We start from the raw sequence: 17934 nt of genomic DNA, 5'->3' as shown, positions 1-17934 counted from the left end.
GCTTTAGCTCATCGCAATTGCTCTGTTTTTTAGGGACGACTCGGCAGAAGTTGACGTCTACAATCCACAGAAGAACGAATGGGATAAGATCAATCCGATGAACCAAGTAAGGGATTGGATTTCTCCACCACCTTATTCCCACACAACCAAGTTATTGTAATGATTGTCAGGGTATTGGTAAGGGTATTGGTGGCTGCACTGTGGACCTTGACTCCTAAAACATGAACGTCTTTCTCAGGTGCACGTCGGAGGCAGCGTGTCGGCTCTGGGCGGCCGTCTCTACGTATCCGGTGGCTACGACAACACCTTTGAGCTATCCGATGTTGTGGAGGCCTATGACCCCGCCACTCGCTCGTGGAGCTCGGCCGGCCGCCTGCCGCAGCCCACCTTCTGGCACGGCAGCGTCAGCATATTCCGGCAGTTCATGCCCCTCGTCCCCAGCACCTTCGAGCCCATCGACTTACCAGAGGCCAACGACATCCACCTGCACCGCCACCACCGCAACCAGGCCCTTCACAACCTCAACAACGAGCTCAATCAGAACCGGGAGGTGAACCCAGCACGCTGAACGGCTTCCGCTGGTCCCCGAAGGGGTGCATCCCCCTTGATGTGACATTGTAACGTTAGGTACATTTAGGCACTTTAACACGTATTCACCTCAGCTGGAGAGCGAGTGGAGAAGGTGAACAGACCGTTATGTTCGCTTCATTTGCCTCTGTAAACTTGCGCTACCACAGCCGTGTGTGTGTGTGTGCATGCAGTTCTTACTAATGCTGGCTGTGATGAACTATGAAGGAGGGTGGAAGATGGGGTGACTAGTTATGAAATAGTGCCTAGTGATGATCCATGCCTTGGAAACTGAATGGGGCTAACTGAATGGAGGGGCTAAAAAGTACAGTTTTTTAGACAAGACTGCCAAGAGTGATCCACAGTGTTTTCTCCCCAAGTAGAGCAGTATTATATTAATACTAATGAGTAATCAACTGTAATAGTTTTATAACTATTGAGTTATTAAAAAAAAAAAGACCAGATTAAAAAAAATATGGGAGTGAATTCTGCATCTTTTACAGAACTGAGCTTTTCACAAAGTATTTGGGGGGGTTGTTTTGTTGTTGTTTTTATAAAAATAATTATTATATTATATCAATTAATTTTAGATATATGAATATTAAAGTTCCATTCCAAAACACATTATAGCATTAAACATGTATATTGTAAAACAAACCAAACAAACCAAAATCCCCAAAAACCTGAAACATGGGCACCCTTCTAAAAACGTTCTATAAGCATTGTCAGTCACACTAAGAGCACCACCTTGTGGAGAATGTTCTGCCTGCTAAACATGAGGGAGGGAATGTTTAAGCCAGGTGCCGGATTCAGAAAACGGGTGGGGGAGATCCCACTGGGAGATCTGTGTCTCCCAGCTTACCCAGAAAAACGTGTCTATTAGCAATGGCTCAAAGCGTGTATTACCCAGGAATAGCCCAGGAGCAAGACATTTCCATAGAGTTGCATGGTAAGAATTTCATGAGCTATTTTCAAAATAGAGGAAAACTAGAATCTGTGTTCCAAAAATCTGGGGAATACAACTGTAAAATATGATGAACTTAACTACTGGCACTACTTTTAGAACAAGCTCCACTATTAAAATTAGACATGAATTTGTCTTGAATTCAGTTATTTAAACTGATCACTTTTAGATGCCTACCTTCTGAACTCTTGCAATCTAGGATCAGTCTGAGGGGATTGTAAAGTTAGGAACACATTATATATTAATTATATATTAAGAGCATAAGTGTTCTTAAAGGTGTTAAAAAGAAAATATTTAAAGAATGTTTTTCTTTTCTTAAGTATGAAGCGGATTTCTTTTTTTAAGACACTCCTGTGAATCCAGCTCTAGGTGCTTTCCATCTGAGAAAATATATATGGCAGATTACTGGAAAATTAATCATACATTTTTGATCAGCAGAAATTTCACCAGAATTCAATTGACAAAAATGCCATTGAATGCAGAAAACAGAGAATACACTAATGCTTTTTTAAAAATATATACTGTTTTATTTGCTGAATTGATATTTTGGGGGGAAAAAAACAAACATTAAAGTGTAGAATGTATAAATGGTATGGCATATTTTAATAGCAGCAAAATCGTATATAAATTCAGTTATTTTTGACAAATGTAATTTCACCACAATCACCCAAACTTTAAATTAGACTGTTTAATAGTCTTTTTAATGTCATTTTTATTTATTTATTTTCTTATACTTTTGAGGGCCTTGCCTTAATAACATTTTCAGCATGTCACCTGCTGTTTCAAACTGAGAATTGTATTTTTTATTTTTTATTTTTTTTGGTCAGTGTCCCCCAGAGTGGGGGTCTCAAACTTTTTTTGTAGATTTCCTACTGTAGGAATATCATTGAATTTAATCTGCATTATAATGTCAACTGCTAAGTAATAGCTAAATTACTAAAAGGTCAAATTATTAATACGTAATAATTTCATAAGTGACTATGTAATTGTACAGTCAGGACAGCCCCATCCTCAACTCCACACTCCTCTTGTCCGGCACCCTGTACATTCCAAAAAGTGAAGTGATTGAACCGCTCAGTTCAGATGTTCTGCCAAATTCAGATTGCACTGCTGGGGACAGAGTCCAGTGGGTCGTATGCTTGGACAGTTCAGAAGGACAGTAATGAACCGTTTAAGAAAATAATTGTTGTTCTACGTTTCAAAAGCTAGACATGGGGCAGGATTTACTGTGGAGAGGTTGCCAAATGTTGGAAAAAGCAATCAGACCTGTTTCTCATCCTCCAGGTCAGACAATCTTCTTATGCATGAAGTACTTGCATTCACCTGTAAACGTCTAACTGAATCCTAGTTGTTTTCCTATTTTGAAAGTAAGTTATATTTATTTATGAATATTTAGAGAATGTTTGTTTTTTAGTGAAGGTGTGAAATTGGAGGTGAAGTTAGCCGTCGTTCAAAAGAAGCAGTAAAAGCTGTCGTATTTTTTTATGTACGTCTTTAAGTATGCTGTTTAATAACTGGAAGTAGTAATCAATTATCTCCTTGAGTATCATTTGTATTTGCTGATACTAGTATTATGATTATGTATATTATACTGAAACGGTACATGATGTAGTGTTTGTTACTTATTTTTTTCATGGAATTTTTGGATTTTCTTTTTTATTTTATTTTTTGGCCAAAAAAAAAAACATTTTTACTATTTAGGCCTTGTTTTGGTTTGTGTAGTGATGTCTGTAAGTGTGCTCAATCAATAAACTGCAGGCAGGAATGTGATTGTTGTCTTGTTTATTTACAGAATATTATTTACATTATCAGCTTTCAATGGAAGTCAATGTAAAATATTTTATTCCAAGTCATTGTGGACCGTTTCTATTGGTCCATTCATCAGGAATTTCTGACCCCTTTTATATATTAAATTTACCTTTTTGTTTCTACACTTACTGTCCATCATATCAGCTCCATCTCTCATACAGGAGCACTCTGTAGTTCTGTAATTACGTAGTTCTGTGATCACGACCATCACAGAGCAGGTAACATTCGGGTGATATGTCATTCTCAGCACTGCGGTGACCCTGACCTGGTGGTGGCGGCAAGTGTGTTTGTGTGTGCTGGTACGAATGGATCAGACGCTGCAGTGCTGCTGGAGTTCTTAAACCCTGTGTCCAATCTGTTAGACACTCCTACCTAGTTGGTCCACCTTGTAGATGTTAAGTCAGAGATAGAAGCTCATCTCTCGCTGCACAGTTAGTGTTGGTCTTTCTCTAGTCCTTCATAATCAGTCCTCACAGGACTAGGGGCTGTTGTCTGGATGTTTCTGGATGGTTGGTGGACTGTTCTCAGTTTAGCAGTGACTCTAAAGGTGTTTAAACACTCCAGCAGCACTGCTGTGTCTGATCCACTCCTACCCTGCCTTTGGAGGCAACGAACTCTGCACATTTTAGTGCTTTCCCGGCTCCCACCACACCGGATTCAGATGATCAGCGCATTAACAAGGCCACTCAGAGCTGCAGGGAGTCCACTAAAATGGGCAGGCCAGGGTGCCTCCAGGACCTGGGTTGAAAATCACTGGTCCAACCCACATTTGGAAAAACAGCTCAATGGCTCAGTGGCCTGACTGCATTGCATGATAGGCCAAGGCTGTTTGAATCAAGGACTGCATATTTTCCATTGCTAGGGTGGTCATTAGCTCAATTCCAAAATGCACCATATGGACAAAAGTATTGGGACATCTGCACATTACAAAACCAAGGGTATTAAATGATGAGTTTATCCTGCAGTCCAGGGAAGAAGGCTGCACTGCAACAAGGGCATTAGGGATGCTGAATGATGATGATGATCATTGCCCCACTTTAACTTCTCCCAAAAGTAATGGATGGAGCACCATCCATCATTCCGAATAATACAGTTCCACTGCTTTATACCCCTCTAGCCCATGCTAGGCGTTAGGCATGGTGATGATATGTTCATGTTTATCTCCTGGAGAGAGTACTTCTCTACAGGGACTAGACAAGCTGTGTCAGCAAATAGCAAGTGGCAGAATGCCTTCATGACAAGGGGTGTCCACAAACATTTGGACATATAGAGTAGTTAAGTCAACTGTCTGACTTTTATTTAAAGTATCTTTTAGCCAATGTCATAGGAAGATCTGTGTCCCCTGGTTTAAAAGGATCACCTTAACCAACCCCTCTGTTCCTGCTCACCAGCTTTACAACTCAACCAGTCCAACCAGTTCTTCTCATCTTCAGGTCTTCCCATCAGCCCCATGACCCTGCAGCTCCACCACCAGATCTGACTGAATGGGGAATGTATCGGTCACCAGCACCGTGTGCTCCATCACGTCCTCTACAGTGAACCTGTCCTCCCCATCCTTCATCTCACTGAGGCGAGCTGGCTGATCTCCGCTTCCAGCCGTTGCCTCCGTGGCTGCAACCGTGCCCTGGTCTCCCTCAGGCTTTGTGGCCTGGATGGATGCTCCCTGCTCCGGCCCAGGAGCCTCTGGCAGGACCTCCACCCCGGCTGCTCCGTCCTGCTCTGCTACGGCCTCTGTCTGGCTCGGCGAAGTGCACTTAGTGGGCTCGGCAGACTCAGCAGCTGCGCTCTCATCCTCAACCACCAGGTTGCGCAGTCGTCTCTGGCGGGGGTTGTAGTTCTCCACGCGGTTGTGGATCTGCACATGTCGCCGCAGGTGAGCCTACAGAAGAGGACAGGGCATTGACAAAAAGTGCAGAAGACAATTTAGGTGGCTCATAGTTGTCCTTCTTGGAGCAAGTTTGGTAAGTACTGACCACTTAAGACCCCTTAAGACCTGCCTGATGTTTTGGAGATGTTCTGATTCAGCCGTCAAAATCAAAATTTGGCTCTTCTCAAGGTGGCCCAGATCCTTACACTTGCCCATTCCCCCTGCTTTCCTGCTTTCCAACACATCACCTTCAAGAACTGACTGTTCACTCGCTGCGTGATATGAAGACGCCACCCTTGACAGATGCCACTGTAGGTAGAAGCTAATCAAGGTTTTTCACTTCGCCGGTCTTCACCTGGTACTAATGTTATGGCTGATGCTGATGGTGTATGTCAAAAAGCTACACAAACAAAATGTGGTAACAGTAGCTTAAAAAAAGGGCTTCCCCACATTCACAGCTATGGAGAGAAGTTGGTCGTCTAAACACCTATACATCCAACAAAGATCTGGATGCATTTTAAGAGAGTAAAGAGGCATTTCTGAGCATGTATTTATAGCGGTGAGATTGGTGACAGCCTAAGTCCAGTGATTGTTAGCAACGTTAGCCTGGAATCTCCTGTTCTAAACTACAGAAGGACACATCAGATCCAAAGCATTTTTCGCTGATCTACTGCATCTGAGGTAAGTGATAAATCAAGCTCACCTGATCTTTAACCGTAATACTCCTTTAACCCCAAATGCGGTTGATCAGGCAACAGCTGTTCTCTGGACAGTGTGCTACTTTAGTTTGAAATGGAGCTACAAGGCTAACGCTATATGTAAAAGTTAGCTTTAGCTTCGTTTTTAGTATTTTATAGCATCACAAATGTATATTTGAGATCTTTTACTTCATAACTCAGCAGGTTTGGGGCAACCCTGCGGTTTGCACTATGTGAATTGCTGACCATATGTTGCCATTACTTACATTCCAGTGCAACACTAAAGAAGCTAACCTCAGACCCCAAACAAGTCTCCGTCAACTACATTTCAGGGAAGAGGAAAACTGTAGAACTGCTTTGACCTGTGATGTCCCAGTTCACAACATACCTGTCTGGTGAACTTGTAGCCACATTCGGTGCACTCAAACTTCCGCATGCCTTTGTGTCTCCGTACGTGAACACGTAGCTGCTCGATGGCTGACGATGGAACCACATAGATCAGAAACGAGAGGTCAAGGTCAAGACAATGACATTTTACTACACTTGGTGTTATAACATACAATAACGAAACATATTTTTAATATTCTGTCACTTTTAATGTCAATAGTCATTAACAGTAGTGGTTCTCCTATTGGAAACCCATGGACATCACCCATACATCAGCCCACAACACTGCCTGTACCCTTCTTTTCTTTATCTGTACTCTTCTCTTTCCATCATTCTGGTACAAGTTGATCTTGGTTTTAATCTTGGTCCAAGGAATCCTGTTCCTGAACTGGACAGGCTTTTAAAGAGTTTTCTAGCAGTCTAATCTGGCCTTTCTGTTCTTGTTTGTTACCGGTGGTTCTTAATTAAGCCCTCTGTATTTACATTCCTAAAGCCGTCTCAATATTTCATAATGATACACCGCCCTCCTTCAGAGTGTTCTCCACTCGACTACATGTTTTTAATTGCATTTGGCCCCTTTTTCTCACAATTTGACACTGCCAATTAACCCACCCATTCATAGCTCCCAACTCTGGGGGGGTAAGGACTTGACACATGTGAACACATACATTCAAAGCAGCCGATAAGGCCTTGCTGGGCACCCAACGCGGTCTGAGGAAAGCACCGGCTCCTCAGCTACACCGCACTGGCTAACAGGTGCCTGTGCCAGCCAACATCACTTTAAGAGTGATGAGGGGAGAGAGTGCAGCTGCTATTGTGCTCTCTCAGACTCTTGATGCTAATGGCAACGTGGCATGGCTCGGGATTCAAACTCGTGACCGCCGTGTCATAGAGGTAGCACAACATAACGCTGAATCACTCGGAGGCCTTAGGTTTTTAAAGGGTTTTTAGATAGCTTCAAACCCACTGTGGTGGTGTACAAAGGCACAATTCTGAAACTTGTGTCACTGTGCAAATACGTATGTATCCAACTGTACAAAAACATACATAGGAATTCATTAAGGGGGTAAAGCGTTGGCCTAAAAGAAATTCCAAATCAAAATCCCAATTCTATAAAGACTTGAGGTACCCTATAACCTTTTTGAGAAGGGAGCCTGTCAAATTCAGCAAAAATAGGATGAGCATCATCCACCATAATTTACTGATCTTTTTTCCTACTCAAGTGTACAAGTGAGTAGTGAGGACAAGTGTACCTCCAGCTGTTCATGTGGTTTAAGTATGATTTTCTCAGCCATTTTTACAATTAAAGCTTGGCCCTATCTTCAGCCCTGAACATCCCATACCTAGTGGGTATATTGTGTGGTACAACTCTCTCAACACTCACTCCCAGCTCCCAGACAGTGTGTCGTCTCACCTTTGAAGGACTTGTTGCAGATGTGGCAGACGTGTGGCCTTCCCTCCTGGTGTTTGCTGGCTATGTGGCGCAGCAGAGGCCCTTTCTCTGTGAACCGCTGTTCGCAGAACTCACAGCTGTACGGCCGCTCACCAGTGTGTGTGCGGTGATGTTTGTCCAGGCTCGCTGCTCACACACATATGAGAGATTTGCTGAACTGGTCAATAACAATGCATCACGCCAGTTAAATCTTTTCTACTAAATAAATAGTGCAGCAGTTGATGCTATTGCTGCTTGTTTGTGGATCCTTCTGCTTTCGGTATTGTCTTCAGTAGGTGAAAAGCTGCTCAATTGGGTTGAGGTCAGTTGACTGACTCTGCCATTTAAGAACCTTCCATTTCTTTTCCTTAACAAGGTCTTAATGCTGGAGGGGTTTATACCCCTCTAGCCCACACCTGGCATTAGACATGGTGCCAACAGGGTCAGGAGAGACCTATTCTATTGGCATTACCTTCCAGTACTACAGGGACTTGACAAGCAGTGTGTGTGTGTACATTTGCACATCGGTGTCAGCAATGGATCACTCGTTTGTCCTCTACGGACCTTCGAGCCGGTAACAATTTGGTAGGAGGACCCCTGTTCTACAGGCACAATAGGTAAGTAGGGAAGCGGTCATTACCTTGAGTACGAAAGGTCTTGCCGCAGAGGTGACACTGGAACGGTTTCTCCCCTGTGTGTGTGCGGAGATGCATGTTGAGGTTAGCTTTTTGGCTAAAGGCATGGTTGCAGAACTCGCACACGAAAGGACGCTCATTCCTGAACAAGACAGAGAGAGTTTTTATCATTTTTGCATGAATGGGTGAGCTCATTTGTTGCAGAGGTGTGTGTTCACGGTTGTGCAGTCCTAAAACAGGCCGATTTTGCCACTTTGTTTCCCATACATGGACTAAACGGTGCATAGTTCATCTAACTCTTATTTCATGCAAGGAAAATCATATAAATCTTATATGCAGTACTGTGCAGAATATTTACACATGCACATTATATCATTTTCTCACAGCAATAAAAGACTTTCCCCTTGTGGAAACTCTAGATCACATTAGACCAGATACAGGTAAACATAAATACAGTAAAAAGATACAAGGGTTTCTCATTCGGAAGACTGTAGAGATTTTGAGATTTTGTGAGCTAGTCTGAAGAACAAAGCTTGGCTCCAGGTTTCTTGTGGACGCCCCCAGCCAGTACAGCGTGGATGTGTTCAATTCCATCAGTAGCAGCTCACCTGATTTACCATCATTAAGCACCGATTTATCAAACCAGGTGTTGAATGATCACTCTAAATAATACTAGACTCCACAAGGAGAGCTTCAGAGATGTTTTAATGAACACCATGACTTTCTGCATGGATTTTATTAGTATTTATTCTGATATTAGTGTTTTATTCCATTATTTTTTTTACCCCATTTTCTACCCAAACACCCATTAGCAATACCAGTACCCCGACACGTGAAGCCACTGCTAGGCAGACAGTGCACTCGGAGGAAAGATATACAAAGGCTAACGGACACCTGTTTAGGGGGAGGAAGTGTCATCAACCCACCCCTGAAAGAGTAAAGCTAATTGCGCCCTCTCTGGCTCCAGCTGTTGATGGCAAGCAGCATGACAAACCAACAGTCCTGGGATCACAGTGGTGAACAGTGGTGAGCACCTTAGTCCACTGGACCACACCTAATATTTACGTAACTTAAAAATAAACATTTGCTGCCCAAATAACCATTTTTAATCCAAATTTTAAATAAAAATGTTGGTGAGGGTAAAGGCTAGCATGTGCTTCTTCCGAATGACATAAAGTTCCAGCTCTTCTAGCAGATCAACACGCTTGAAGGAAAACACTAACGGCCACTTTTCACACTGTGATGCTAGCCTATGTAGGATGGGGAGAAGGACGGCTATTCTACTCACCCCGAGAGAGCAAGTCCTAATATAGAATTGGTGACTTCTAGTCCTCCCAATACAGTTCCTATATGTCACTATAAGGAATACTGTGCTGCTGCTGACCTGTGAATGGCTTTGATGTGCATCTGCAGGCCGTTGCGGCTGGACGCTCGATGGCCACACTCCTCACATACGAACAGCTTCTCGCCCCGGTGCTTAGTTGCCTCGTGGAGGCGCAGCTCTGTGCGCGACAGGAAGCACTTGGGGCACAGTGAGCACTAGAGGACAGCCAGAATCATTTAGTTCAATTAGTAATTAGTCAGTTCACCTCCACAGACATATTTTATAAACACAAGCACAGAGTCACACATGATATTATAACCAATATGAAGTACATACACTATACGATCACTTTACACTGATTAAAGCTGCAGGACCAAAAAGGGTTCTTTGGAGCGACATCATAAATCAGCGGTTCTCACACTGGTCCTCAATGACTCTTGGGTTGAGTTGGATTGGAGCAAAAAATCTAGACCCCTGACATATAAGAACCAATCTGGTTCCATTTTATGGTAAATGAGTTGAGATGCAGGTATTTGTCACTGTACTATGTACAGCTAAATGTGTCCTCCACATTTTACCCATCTGTGTATAGTGAACACACACACACACACACACACACACACACACACACACACACACACACACACACACACACACACAGGGTATGTGAACTAGGGACAGTGAGCACACACACACATACACACACCCAGAGAGATGGCCAGCCAACTTCAGCGCCCGGGGAGGAGAGAGGGTGAAGGGCCTTGCTCAAGGGCCCAACAGTGGCAGTTTGCCGAGCCTGGGTATAGAACCTACAACCTTGTCATCGATAGCCCGGAGCTCAAACCACTAATCCACCACTGCCCACAATTGTAAGGAACCAACTGAAAACCAACTGAGAACTCCCATATAAGAATAAGGCTCTATAGAGAGAACCGGTTATTTTCTTAGAACCATATGTCCAAGTCCGTTTAGAACTGTTGGGAAAACAAGCAGCACATTCAGTTGGAAGGAGACTTGTGTGATACTGCACGCTTCTTCAATGGTTCTTCCAGGGTGGTTTAGTAAAGACAGGGGTTCTACATAGAGCCAAATAATATTAAAGAACCGGGAATGTTTAAACGGTCCCCCTCTACAACTGAGAATCTTTGAGAATATGGTTCTTTAAGGAACCTTTTGAAAAATGGTTCTAGAAAAGGGGTTCTTCAGGGTACTATTTAGATGCATTACCCCCTAAAATTACCATTTGCAATGGTTCCTTGGCAGGTTCAACAGATCTTGGAAAATGGATGATGGAAAATCTCTTGCATATGGGTTCTTTAAGGAACCTTTTGAAAAATGCACCATGAGCAAAAAGAACCCTTTTTCAGTACCATATGGATTTGCACTTTTACTTAATAAGATAAGATAAGATAAGATAGTCCTTTATTAGTCCCGCAGTGGGGAAATTCTCAGTGTCACAGCAGAAAGGGATAGCAAGACAATAATAAATGAGGGGTTCTTCAGGGTTCTATTTAGAAGCACGACCCTTTGCAAGTTTAAATGGTGTCTTGGCAGGTTCAATGGTTCCTCATTATGATAGAAAACGTCTTGCATGTGGTTCTTTAAGGAACCTTTTTAAAATGTTTCCAGATCCACTATTGTTATGAGCCAAATGACCACTTTTCTGCACTATGCAGAACCCTTCTTGCACGTCAAAATGGAGGGTTCTTCAAGGGTTTCTTTTTAGAACCATGGCATCTTAAAGGACCTTTTGAAGGTTTAGGCTAATTGCTTTTGCCAGGTTTAATAGTTCTTTTTATGTGGAATAACGTGATATAGATGATTCTTTAAAGAGCCTCTTTAAAAATAGGTCTACGCAGCACAAGAATGGGTTTCTGTGAGTGTACACTTACCGCGTGGGGTTTAGGAGCTCCATGGATTTTGATCATGTGAAGCCGGAGATCTTTCTTCTGCATGAACTGCTCAGAGCATGAAGTGCACTACATTGGGGGACAATGGCACTGCAACATTAGAACATGATGCAAACTAGTCCGTGCCTTGACGAGTCAGGCCGGTGTGGTCGCAAAAGTGGCCTGCTCAATTTTAGGCAGGTGCTCATAATGTTCTGGCTGATGGGTGTATGTGTGTTTAAGAACAGAAACATTGGGCTGAAGCTGTAGTGTATGCTGGGGGGGGGGCTGTCATGGGGAAAGTACCTTATTTGGCATTTCTCCTGTGTGAGTGACCATGTGAAGACGCAGCTCCTGCCTCTTCTTAAAGGTCATGGTGCATCTCGTACAGGAAAACACCTACACCAAACAAACAAGGTTTAGTCGGTTCACTGTACTGTATATTTTACCATCAGAAGTCATACTAGTTACCAAGTTGTCTTATTTGCTGCGTACCAGACGCCACACTTCAACACTTACTTATACTTACTACACTAACGAGTGCACTTCTAATAGGGAAACAGAGAAAATCAACCACTACACACTTCTTTTATGTGTAAATGTTTTGGGGTTTTTTGACCCAAGGAAAAACATGGTTTTCAGTTATCAATACATCCTTTTTCTGAAAGGTTTATTGGAAAAATGTTCTGTCAACATGTATTAAATTGATTTTCTTGATGTTGTACAAAAAGAAACAATAAAAACTTTTGTTATAAAAGTAGCCCCTAAAAGGACATGGGGTGAAAATGTGTTTTGTGGCCACTGGCTTTTCCGTAATGGGTAAAATGGGTAAGATGGTCTTTGAATTTGTAGATAATTATCTCAGGATGATTACCCCAAAATAATTATCTCAAAATGATTTTCTCTGGATAATTTTCTTGGGATATATAGATAATTATCTCAGGATGATTACCCCAAAATAATTATCTCAAGATGATTTTCTCTGGATAATTTTCTTGGGATATATAGATAATTATCTCAGGATGATTATTCCAAGATAATTATCTCAAGATAAATTTCTCTGGATAATTTTCTTGGGTTAAATATCTTTGAATAATTAGATTCTCTTTTATTCGATTATCTCAAGATATTAGACATTACTGAATGACATATTGATGCCATTAACAGGGCAGAGCAGGTAATGTGCTTCAGTTGTACTTATATATAAAACAACGTAACTATATTAATGTTGTTATTATTATTATTATTATTATTATGTAAAAGCAAGAACAGAAAAAAATGTATTTTTTATCCACTACAGAAAAGCCCATGTAATTTTGTCCTCTCAGGAGCACGGTCGAAATTTGAGGTCATGATACACTGAATCATTGAAGAATTTCAATGAAAGAAGCAATCAATACCCAACCATGCTGTGGGGTGGCACCACTGTCTAAGCGCTGGCCCTAATGATTAGAGTTCATTCCCCATCAATCATACAGTCATCTGTGGCCATGAGTCCAACGACATCCAACTGCCTCACTCTCTTTGAGTGGGCTGAATGGCTTGGTCTTTCTCCCATCAATTAGCATGATTATTAGCAATTAGCTGCTAATTAGCATTAGCTGACAAAATAACTGGTGGGTTGCTTTTTCCACATTGCATAAGCAGCAGCACCATGTGAATGGGGAATACTAGCTAGCCGGCGGGAACTGGAAATAACCAAAAACCAAGTACTGAGTATTGCATTGTGGGTCTAAAACTGGTTGCCAGATTTCAGTATTACAAAAAGTACCCAACTACACACTGGCTGGATGTGTAAATATGGCTTGTGTTATAATGACTTACCACATCTATTCTGCTCAGGCAGTTCCTGGCCTCGTGCTCCTGCAAGTTCTCCTTCCTGTAATAGCATTTGCCGCATTTTGCACAGCCAAAGGGCTTCTCCCCGGTGTGCCGCCTGTTGTGCACTTTCAGGTAGTACTTGCTGAGGAACGTTTTGTGGCACGTAGGACACTGCACGGAGCCCTTCTTCGTTCCCTTCGACGGGTCCTCTCCGTTTTCTTTATTGGTGGCTTTACCTTTGCGTTGGCGTTTTCCTCTCGGAGTGCTCGAAGGCGTGTCAGGCGAATCGTGAGGCACGTACTCTTCATCCGTGTCTTCCGTGAAAACGTCAGGACCCTCATCAACATTGTCTTCAGCCTCAGCATTCTGAAGGTCACCAGGAACCTCCTGCACAATATGAAGACGTCAATTACACAGTGATTCTTCGGAAGATCGTGATCAGTGATAGCCAGCATCATATAATATTTTGGTTGGACAGTTGCATGGGTAAGCAGTGTATTACTGGCCACATGGGTGCTTAAATGGATTTTGCATTTTATATTGATGCTGTCCCACAAGAATCTCTTTACTTTTTGACATAATCTAAATCTGGCAGTTTTTCCATCATGAATGGACCAGTAGAAATGCTCCAAAATGACTTCCATTAAAAGTTTTTGTCCTTATCCTGTAAAGTTGCCATTTAGGAAATACAAAATCTAAACATCTGTCTAATGTAAGTGTATTTTTCCCCCTTTTTCGCCCAAATCGGTCCTACCAATTAACCCACATATTAGGATCTGGGTCTGTGTTGGCCTTAGTGTATTAACACAGGATAAAGAGATTTGACTAAGATGCTCATGACCAAGGCTTGAGCAGCTGATTTAGATTTTTAAAGTAAAACTCTAATTAGGAGAAATGGAGGTTAGCGGAATGCTCAAAAAGCATAAACTGCTTGGCTGACATGACTATGGTAAAATACGTCTGACCCAGCAGACCCTAGCAGAGAGTTAGGTACTTTCCAAAAGTGCTCAGAGGCTTCACAGGGTCCTTGGAGAGTTCGAGTGCAAGGGCCGTATCCCAGGGAGATGAGAGACAGTGATGCCATATCGAAACCATTTGGGGGGCCCTGAACTCAGTTCTGGTAAGAACACTGCTGGAACTACCTTAGCAGGAGGAAGAAGAAGAGCCTAATGAGCCGGTTTAGGTTTGGCCTATTAATCATAGGACAGGATAAACTCTTTTCAATACTCCTGATTTCAGAAGAAACAATTAATTAGCAGGTGTCCCAATACTTTTGTCCATATAGTGGTATGGCAAATACCATAGTATAACAGTGCAAAGTTTTTATCAGGCAGAAAAAAAAGGGTTGATTTTAATTTGACATCATTCTATGATGTGATTACTGCGCTACACCAGCTACCAGACGCCGGCCAACATCACTTCAAAATTGATGAGGGGAGAGAACGCCATCTACCCACCCCACCATCTACTCACAACTGGCTGTGCTCTCTCTGACTCCGGCCACCGATGGCTCAGGATTCAAACTCGTGCCCCTGGGCCATAGTGGTAGCGCATTAGACCGCTGAGCCACTCTGAGCCCTACTACTAGGAGTCGAATGCTGCAATATACTCTGGCACTTTTCACCTTGATATTTTCTGAAACCTCTGTAAGGCTCCAACTTCAGGCCTGTATACCTCTTAGCCAGCCAGCAACCCAGCCATGAGAACAACTGCAGGAATATGCACTGCATAAGCAAGTAGTGCCAAACCCTGTGAATGAACTAATTACCTCGGCTTCATTTGAGACTTGAGAACTGCTCTGATCTCCTTCAGCAGTAACGGTGCCATCTGCCTCGTCCTCGAGAGCAAGTACTCTCCTCTTTGGCACACCCTTCTGAAGCACATGTGTTGGGCTTTCCCCCACCAGCCTGCTTGGGCCCTTCACCTTCCTGCCTGATCGAGTAATGGTTGTTGAAATGGCGCTGGAGAAATCATCAAGTTCCAGGACTCCTGGTGCTGCCTTCCCTGGGGTTTCCCCTCTGTTTTTCACTCTCTGACGTGACTTCGATTGTCCAGCGGTGGTCAGGTCGGCCTTGACATCTACAGCTGCCGAGGGGAAAGGTGACTTGCCTTCAGCATTCGCAGCACAGTCTGGACCTCTAGGGTCCTCAAGGGTCTTATTGCCTGGCAAACCATGGCCAGGAATGAGGGAGCCAGGGACAGACAGTCCGTTGGCTGCATCTCGAACCTTTGGCTCATTTTCACTGTTGATCCGCAGCTCACCAGTGTAGAAGAAACTCAACAGCAGCTCAAGGCCATCTTCCGAGCACTCCTGAGGAAGGTTGACCTCCATGCACGGCGTGGTGCTGGTTGAGATGGGGACGTGGAACAGCTGGCTGAAGCAAGCCAAGACGTTTCGGTGGGCCAGGAACACTTTTTGGCCTTTCGGGGTGCTGAGCATGACATCACAGAACTTGCCAAGCTCCCTCTGTTGGTTGAGTTGGGACAGCACCCACTGAGCATGGGTGCTCCCTGGAGCTGTTAGCTCCATCTAAACTTAAAGGAAAAAGACAGACCAGTCATAAGAATGCCAGGTGATACATATATAATAAATGATGTGTTCCTAATAAAGAGCCGTATTATTGTTAGCAATAATAAAATGGTCATATTTCTGTTAAAGTCATCTCTTACTTTGGATTTCATTATAATATAATAATTATTACTGCATTCTCTTATTCATCCATTCATATTCTTATATTTGTCCTGTTCAGGGTACTTGGAAACACTGCGTGCATGACAGTAATACCTTATGGATAGAGCACCAGTGCATTGCAGGTATATAATATACTTCATTATTATTAATTATTGTTATTGAATAATATTGTTGAATTCTAATAACTCAATTTTGATTTACAGAACAGAACTTTGGCCCGTTAACGAGCCAGCAATATCACTGATATTGACTTTGGCTAATCTAAAATACTGGAAATGTGTTAGTGTATTTTAAGAGGCAGTGGTGGCTCAGCGGTAAGAGCACCAGACTATAACTGGGTTGTGGGTTCGATACCCAGGCTTGGCAAGTTGCCACTGTTGGGCCCTTAAGCAAGGCCTCTTACCCTCTCTGCTCCCCAGGCTGCTCCCCAACAGTCTACACCCACAGCTCTGGGCATGTGTGCTCACTGTCAGTGTGTGTGTCTGACACTAATGGTGTACATGATTGTCTCGTCTTGTGGCCACCCAGCCCGATCTGCAGGAAGATTGCCCGCTGAGGTCCCCTCTACCTGCATCTAACCAGCTGCCACCTACCAGTCCGGCCAGCGGGTCCCCCCCCAACCCGCCACAACCCATGGCTCACCCGCCAGCTGCTGCTGCCTGTTTGGTGGCCGTGCTGAAACCTAGATGGACTTGTGCCTGTCTGACACTATTAATATTGCCACTATTAACTTTCTGTTGTATCTGCTTTGGTAATTTTTATCATTAATGTTTAAAACAGTCTGGCCAGAGGAGGATGGGTCCCCCTTGTGAGCCTTGGTTCCTCCCAAGGTTTCTTCCTCCAGCTCTGAGGGAGTTTTTCCTTGCCACTGTCGCCGTTGGCTTGCTCACGGGGGTCTTTGACGCTTCATGTTATTCCTTCTTTCTTCTCTGTCTCTGTTCTTTATTAAGTACTAATTATGTAAAGCTGCTTTGTGACGACAACAGTTGTAAAAAGCGCTACACAAATAAATTTGACTTGACTTGACTTGACTTGTGCATTTCATAAATCATCATGTACAAAATGTCTATGTGTATTAGAATATATATATATATATATATATATATATATATATATATATATATATATACACATACATACTTATATAATTAAATATACAAATATACATTTATATTAAACATACATTTATCTAAATAAATATAAAAAAAATATTATAGAAATATATAAAAATATAAAAAATATTACAAAAATGAAAAACTGCAATTTTACAGTAAGACAAGATCACAGAGCACTGTACATACTATTTATCACCCAAACTGAAAACAAACACTACCACGAATATGATTTTCTGAAAGGAAAGGCTGAGGCTGAGGCTGAGGCTGCCTTCATTCGTATGTCCCTAAAGCTCCCTGCCTGGACATCAGCTCATTCATGCTGTGAGTGAAGAACCCCTGAGGTTCTCATTTCTAACACCCTTCACAATTACGAACTGGGTCTCAGACACGATCCTGGTGCAGGCCTACACAAATCCTCCCGTTTTCTAAACCACAATAAATATACTTTTAATATCTCGATCTCGCACCTCAGTGACCACCGCCACCACCACCACGGTCTGATCTGACGCGGCCCTGAGAGCTCGACGTCCACAGCAGTGTGTGTATTTTAGTGACGCTCCCTAAAGCGGGTTCCTGCACAATAGCGGCGAACTCACCTTTCCTCCAATCTTCACTGTTCCGTATCACGTTGTTTCCATATACCCGAGCCTAACTAGAACTAACTGCAGAATCCAGCGCACTAATATTACATTCACATCATGAAATACTTTATTTTTCCGTCTGAACAACAAGAG

General features: G+C 42.9%; 2 protein-coding genes across 4 annotated transcripts in view; one reads left to right on the top strand and one right to left on the bottom strand.

Moving 5' to 3' along the window:
* The window catches only part of klhl21 (kelch-like family member 21), a 13893-nt gene extending 10597 nt beyond the window's left edge, over positions 1 to 3296 (top strand). For both annotated transcript variants that reach the window (XM_072696657.1, XM_072696658.1), the window contains exons 4-5: positions 34 to 106; positions 239 to 3296. In XM_072696657.1, the coding sequence (XP_072552758.1) occupies positions 34 to 106; positions 239 to 568 (403 nt within the window). In that variant the 3' untranslated portion in view covers positions 569 to 3296. The remainder of the gene's footprint in view (positions 1 to 33; positions 107 to 238) is intronic.
* On the bottom strand, positions 3297 to 17934 carry zbtb48 (zinc finger and BTB domain containing 48). 2 transcript variants are annotated; one of them, XM_072696656.1, is made up of 10 exons: positions 17797 to 17934; positions 15162 to 15928; positions 13397 to 13780; positions 11879 to 11971; positions 11576 to 11662; positions 9744 to 9898; positions 8365 to 8501; positions 7707 to 7871; positions 6294 to 6382; positions 3297 to 5219 (listed from the first exon to the last, which is right to left on the bottom strand). In XM_072696656.1, exons 2-10 carry the CDS (start codon positions 15921 to 15923, stop codon positions 4770 to 4772), a joined length of 2322 nt encoding a protein of 773 aa, XP_072552757.1. In that variant the 5' UTR covers positions 15924 to 15928; positions 17797 to 17934; the 3' UTR covers positions 3297 to 4769. The 2 variants fall into 2 exon arrangements, with proteins under 2 accessions (XP_072552757.1, XP_072552755.1); XM_072696654.1 differs by having other exon boundaries at positions 15162 to 15923.

This window comes from Salminus brasiliensis, chromosome 14 (assembly GCF_030463535.1).
Source record: "Salminus brasiliensis chromosome 14, fSalBra1.hap2, whole genome shotgun sequence".
In the NCBI taxonomy this organism is placed as follows: domain Eukaryota; kingdom Metazoa; phylum Chordata; class Actinopteri; order Characiformes; family Bryconidae; genus Salminus; species Salminus brasiliensis.
This window is presented reverse-complemented; position numbering and strand designations above follow the sequence as displayed.

Excerpts from the sequence above, each read along its gene's own strand:
- zbtb48 (XM_072696656.1), bottom strand. The coding sequence starts at position 15,923 with ATGGAGCTAACAGCTCCAGGGAGCACCCATGCTCAGTGGGTGCTGTCC. Across the intron at positions 11,972-13,396 it reads GCCTGAGCAGAATAGATGTG|GTGTTTTCCTGTACGAGATG; the intron begins GTAAGTCATTAT and ends TGTTTGGTGTAG. Across the intron at positions 5,220-6,293 it reads GCTACAAGTTCACCAGACAG|GCTCACCTGCGGCGACATGT; the intron begins GTATGTTGTGAA and ends CCTCTTCTGTAG.